Here is a 6,612-nt window from a genome sequence, read left to right on the forward strand (position 1 = left end):
TCCCCCCCCCCCCCCGTGAAATACAAGTATAGTTATTAACTAGATTTGCAAATTTTGAGTCAAACCAAATTATTAATTAGTTACTAGTTACTCAATTACAAATGAATAATTATTTTATTTTAAAAGTCAAATGTTGTGTTATATTTTACTTACTGTTTTTGAACTATATATTTTATTTTTTATTTTTTATTAGATGTAGATTGACTTCAATAATGCTTTTTTTTTTGGTTTCAATAATGCTGCATGTGTAGTTGACATGCTTTTTTTTTTTAAAAATAAAATAAAATAGAATATCCCATAATATATTAATGATGAACATCCTTTTATATGAAAATAATTACTTGATCCCATTTAAAATAATATTATACTTCATACCTATTTAGGAAAAATATTTACAAAACACCTGACAAGCACATGTTTTATATTTTGGAAAAACTATCTAATTATATAAATATTTCAATCATATTTACTAATTCTTCCCATCGTTTGAAATAATTACGTATTGAGAATCTTTAAAAAAGCGGGTGCAATTCTGTCAGCTTCGTCCCAATGAATATCTCTTCTCTCAAACAACAAGTCTCACTATATAAAAATTTTCATATCAAATATACAAATATATGTATTCTTGCTACCAGATACATACTAAAAAATAGATACAAAGGAGAGAGACAAGCGAGAGAGGGAGAGAGGCAAGTGAGAGAGGAGAGAGACGAGCGAGATAGGAGAAAGGTGAGTGAGAGAGTCAGTGTATCCTAGATACATGTGAATCACACTAGATTTATACATGTATTTGGGATACCAGATACGTTATATAAACAAATACACATGGAGAGAGGCAAGCGAGAGTAGGAAAGAGACGGTCGAAAGAGTAGAGAAACGAGGGAGAGGGTCAGTATATTTCATATACCTGCTAATCATGCTTGGATACAATGTATTTGGAACACATTTACATTTAATTTTGACCTCATATATATATCCGAAATACATCTATCTATAAATGTGCCAGATACATATATCTGGAGACCGAAAACAACGAAAAAGTACATAGTTAGACTCTATACTACTGGGTTGTATTGTTTGCCTTGTATCTTTGTGTTTTACAACAATGTGATTCAATTGTTCTAAATTATTAATGTTGTATACATTTGAATTTATAAAGTTATATAAATTGTATACCTTCAAAATATATAACGTGAAAAAATAATTTTAGGGAATGAGGGTGGGGTGTGGTTGGGTGGATTGAGCTTCAACATACTATTGTATTAATTTTTTTTAAGTGACTTATAAATTAAAATGTACCCTTTTTATATTTATATATTTCCCAAACACTTTCAATGATAGAAAAGAGTTTAAAAGTCAATAACTACTTAAAATAAGTCAATTAAAACACACATTAAGACATGATATTGAGTCCGTTTGGATTGACTTAAAAATAATTTTTAAAAAGTAACTTATTTTGGTAAAACTTAAATGACTTTTAAGTAAATTATCTTTTTTATAATCGTGGTGTCTAACTTCTAGGTTAACTTGCACATACCTCAATTAATTTCATGAAATATCTATCACGTCCTACCAATAACAAATACCAAATAACTCTGTCTACCAAGATTAGGACAATAGAAAAAAAATCATCTAGTTTTTTTTTTTTTTTTGTAAAAGCCGGTCAACAATTCAAACATCCAAGAGGTTTGTCTTTTATAAACGTAATCACATTGAAGTATATTGTCATTTTAATTATCTGTCATAGATATATATGTGAAGGAAAGACCTTAGGAAACAGTTGACTCCCACATTAATACTCTCTATGCCTTAATTTATATAATATATTTCTGATTTCGAGATTCAAACAAATATTTTTTATTTATTTTAATTTTTATATATTTTTTAAATATATTAAATTATCAATTACTCTAACGACTTATATTACTTTTACTTTTTACATAGTTTTAAAATCTATAAAATTAAATTATTTGATTTTTGAAATTCAAACCGTGTCATATATAAATTGCGGGTAGAAAAAATAGAAAATTATCCAATAATAATAATAAAAAAGGGAAAAATAAATAAATAAATAGAAACTTCCAAAATTCCTCATTGTTGTTACTACATTTGTGAAAACGGTTCCATTTTTCACGCAAATTGTTGACTTATTTCCCTCATCTTTTAATGTATGAAAGGACTTTGAATTAGACAAAAGTAACTGTAATTCAACAATTTAATGTCCTTTTTTGAAAAATAAAATAAAATCTTATTGTTTAATAAAAGAAAATTAAAATTGTATTTTTAAAAGAAAAAAAAGGAAAAAATATTTTCTACAATGGACCCCATATTATCCGTTCAAACGAAGCAATTCCATTGCAGCGTAAAGTACCCACTACAAAAAATAGAAGATAATTATTTACTTAAAATAAAGACTAAAGTGCTCCTTCTAAATTCTATCCGAATTTATTTATTATAATTCACGTTTTGACGGTCTTTTTAATTTTATCATAAATTCTAACACGAAAATCTTTTAAATTGTTTGAAACAAACTTTATATTTTTGAAAATTACATAAAGTGATAGTATTTCTACTGTCCATTTTTAATATAGTCGATAAATAAGAGTGAACGATAGGAATCACATATTGTGATGCTTCAACATTCTTACATGGTCAGAATAGAATAACCGCTATTTCTTTAAAAAAAAATCATAAAAGTTACTTCCTCCGTCGCATATTAAATAAATATTTTACTAAAAATATTTTCTCATATTACTTGATAATTTATTAAATCAAAATAGAGTTTATTAATTTTTTTCTATTTTATCCTTATAATTAATATGACCTTTGGAAGTTTAAATAAACTTTGAAGATCCATTTTTTTTTCTTCCAAGAGGCTAATTAATATGAACAAAAAGTAAAATAGTAAAATTAATCAATCTAATAATGACTACTTAATCATCGTGTGAAAAAGAAAGTGTTCATCTAGTATGGGACGGAGGGCGTACCATAATGAGATGATTAATATTAATATTACTTAAAATGACAGAAATACCCTCCTCTATGTTGTCTCCATAAGTAGTGCTCATTCCCTCCACACTTTTCCTCCTCATCCCCATTTCCCTCTCTTCTCTAACCAATATATTCTTCATAGTACTTTTTCAACTTCAAAAAGAAAAAAAAATGGAGATTTTGAAGTTTTGTCTAATAATTATTTTAGTAATTATAGTAGGAGTAGAAGGTAGAATTCCAGGTGTTTATAGTGGTGGATCATGGCAAAATGCTCATGCTACTTTCTATGGTGGTAGTGATGCTTCTGGTACTATGGGTAAGTATACTCGAATTTAACTTATGTATACTGACAGTATAATATTATGACCAGAGTGACAATGTTGGTTATAAGTTCAATAGAACCTAGTAGCTTTAGTTTAAATTCTGAGTTTGTGTTAACTTTTTTATTTAATATGTATGAATAATCTTATTAAGTACTTAGAAGAACTAATTGTGGTTTAGAATCTATAAACTAAAAATTTCGACTCCATTTTTGACTATCTGTATTATTTTAACATGTTGTAGCAGGTAATTTTGAGGTGTAAAAATTCTTGTATAATGTCAGTTTATAGAAGTTAAACTTTACAAGTTTGTGTTTGATACTTGTTTATGATAATTTGCTTTAAAAATGCCATATTATGATGTCAATTATACTGCATTTTTCTGTTTTTATTTTTATTTTTATTTATGATTTAGAGTACTTTTAAAGTGACATTGGGTTTTGCCCTGTTTTTGTGGAGTAACACTTTTTTTTGTTCTGTTTTAGTACATAGATCTTGTTCTGCCCCAAAATTTGCATAAAATGTGGGTTAATTATATTAAATATACGTAGAATGTATTAAAATGTCCTCTAATTTTATGGTGTTAAAATCTTGTCAAAAAGAAAAGTTTTTTTTTTTAAAAGTGGACTAAAAAGGAGAATAACACAAACAAATTAAAACAGACGAAATACTAAAGTTTTTAACTTATAAATACTGATAATGTAAATAATTTTTACGCCATCAATATATTTTAGCATGTCATAGTAGGTAATCTGACTAATTTATCCTTAGTAAAAGATTATTTGTATCTATCTAATTATAAATTTCTTACACTGTTGTAGGTTTTACTCAAGTTACTTTATGACTATAAAATACCCTTCTTGGTTTTATTTTATTTGTCTTAGTTTGACTGGTCACAAATTTTTCTGAATTAGACGTCTGGTCTTAAACTAAAAATATGTATAATGTATCAAATTTCCTTAACTGTGCAATTTAAACTATAGAGTTGTCAGATTAGAAAAGAGTTGTTCCTTTATAAACAGACAACAGAAATAGTTCATAACAATGTAAATATCTCTCTACTCTGATGACATCATATGAATAAATTGTTTCAAACTAGATTCATAGACGTTCAATTTGCAGGTGGGGCATGTGGATATGGCAATCTTTATAGCCAAGGGTATGGAGTAAACAATGCAGCATTAAGCACAGCATTATTCAACAATGGACTAAGTTGTGGAGCTTGTTTTGAGATCAAATGTGACAATCAACCACAATGGTGTCATCCTGGAAGTCCTTCCATTTTGATTACTGCAACTAACTTTTGTCCTCCAAATTATGCATTGCCTAATGATAATGGTGGTTGGTGTAATCCTCCTCGTACCCATTTCGATCTCGCCATGCCTATGTTCCTCAAGATCGCTGAGTATCGTGCTGGTATCGTCCCTGTTGTTTATCGTAGGTAAGCATTTTTTTGAACTTTGTATATATTATAATTGTTAATTGATAACCTGATAAAAATAAGGCTTTTTTCAAAGAATATAACTTATGTATATCATATGAATATTTTTGTTTAAAAGGTCTTATAGATATTCAATATTCGAAATTTATTGATGGACTAATTCGGATTCATGACAGTAAAGCCATTAGTGGTAAAAGAGCTCAATTAGCTTTTTTGAGCTTTTCTTGTTTTTTTCATTTATTTGTGTTTTCTTGTTCTTTTTACTTTTCCTTTTTCTTGTGGGGTCATGTTGAGTTGGTTTCCTTTATTAGTTTTTTTGTTTGATAGTTATTTAAGTACTTCCATCGTTTTATTTTATGTGATACTTTTTGAATTTCGAAATTTAAATAAGTTTATTATTGATAGTTAGTTTTTCATATTTTTAAAAAAATTTAAATTATCAATTATTGTGACTTAATAGTATTTTTTATGTAGTTTACAAATATATATAAATTTCATTTAAAATAATTTGAAGATTCCATGTGCAAATTACCGGTCAAACCTCAAAAAATAAAAGAAGTGTCCATAAATTGAGACATTATTTCATGTCGTAGGGCATTGTTGTCACTTGTCAAAGTTGGGTGTGAACTACATTAATCATTGTTTTTGTAAGGGTTATGGAAAATTTGAAGTGAAAAGTAAAATTGAACAGATGATTGAAATTGAAAAATTTGAAACATTTTGCTTGTGGAAAATTGGGTAACTTGTCTCCATTTGAATGTCAAACTCCAAACCCCTAGGTGGTGTGAAAAAGTCACAGCTACACTGCTTTTTTCATCCTTAATTAACGGTCCATGTTTCATGCAAACATAGGATTTAAATTCTACAACACAATGACCATGTTCACATTAGGTACAATTTACTTTCACACTTTGAGTGTATAAAAGTTCTTTTACATTGTTAGCGTATAGAAGTTAAAAGTCATTTGTAATTTGTTTATGCAGGGTGTCATGTAGGAAGCAAGGTGGAATAAGGTTCACTATCAATGGTTTTAGTTACTTCAACTTGGTTTTAGTCACGAATGTCGCTGGTGCAGGTGACATTACGAAGGTTATGGTGAAGGGTACGAGGACTAACTGGATAACGTTGAGTCGTAATTGGGGTCAGAACTGGCAAACCAACTCCGTGTTGGTTGGTCAGTCGTTGTCATTCAGGGTCACAGCTAGCGATAAACGCAAATCTACCTCGTGGAACATAGCCCCATCACATTGGCAATTTGGTCAGACATTTGTTGGAAAGAACTTTAGAGTCTAAATAGGGAAATGAGGTGATCATAACACAGTATGTAAGACTCGTGGTTCGTGTACTTTGAATTTTTATTTGTTTAGACCCTAATGAATTCGGGTTTTCTCTTTTGACATTTTTAACCTGTGTTTTTTTGTATCTGGTGTATGTAGAAGAGCTGAAGTGGCTGCAAAAACATGCAGCCCGCAGCTGTTCTAAGAGCAATGTAGTAGTATCAGTATAATGTTTTGTAGTACTTGATGCTTGAGCAGTGTATTTACTGTATTTTCAGTAATTTAATCGAAAAAATCTACGTTCTTTTGGTATGTTACACTTTGATATTACTCAAGTGCAGAACTTTGGATTTAATTTCTAGTCTTGCTTTAATCCTTGAACTCTGCCTGTCAAGCACATGTCGATAGAAAAAATGCAGACGCACTTGGTGTTTAAACTAAACTAACGAATATAACATTCATCACTTCGATGTGTCACTGAGATTGGAAGGACTAAAACAGATACTAAAGTAATGAGATAATGTCATTCAAAATGGAAAAAACAATAGTCGCACCGGGTGTTTAAACTAAACTAATGTATATA

The 6,612-nt window shown here is 28.9% G+C and overlaps 1 protein-coding gene across 1 annotated transcript; it reads left to right on the forward strand.

Annotated features, from left to right (window-relative positions):
- Window positions 1-3,076: 3,076 nt before the first annotated feature.
- Window positions 3,077-6,346, forward strand: LOC102577814 (expansin-A6). The gene is made up of 3 exons (XM_006366428.2): window positions 3,077-3,307; window positions 4,434-4,752; window positions 5,736-6,346. The coding sequence occupies exons 1-3, from the start codon at window positions 3,163-3,165 to the stop codon at window positions 6,043-6,045; spliced, it is 774 nt and encodes a 257-aa protein (XP_006366490.1). The 5' UTR covers window positions 3,077-3,162; the 3' UTR covers window positions 6,046-6,346.
- The last annotated feature ends 266 nt before the right edge of the window (window positions 6,347-6,612 follow it).

The sequence above is a fragment of the Solanum tuberosum genome, unplaced genomic scaffold (assembly GCF_000226075.1).
Source record: "Solanum tuberosum cultivar DM 1-3 516 R44 unplaced genomic scaffold, SolTub_3.0 scf00596, whole genome shotgun sequence".
NCBI classification, from domain to species: Eukaryota; Viridiplantae; Streptophyta; class Magnoliopsida; order Solanales; family Solanaceae; genus Solanum; species Solanum tuberosum.

Coding starts and splice junctions, on each gene's coding strand:
- LOC102577814 (XM_006366428.2), top strand. CDS start 3,163: ATGGAGATTTTGAAGTTTTGTCTAATAATTATTTTAGTAATTATAGTA. Junction 3,308..4,433: donor TGATGCTTCTGGTACTATGG/GTAAGTATACTC, acceptor TTCAATTTGCAG/GTGGGGCATGTGGATATGGC. Junction 4,753..5,735: donor GTCCCTGTTGTTTATCGTAG/GTAAGCATTTTT, acceptor TTGTTTATGCAG/GGTGTCATGTAGGAAGCAAG.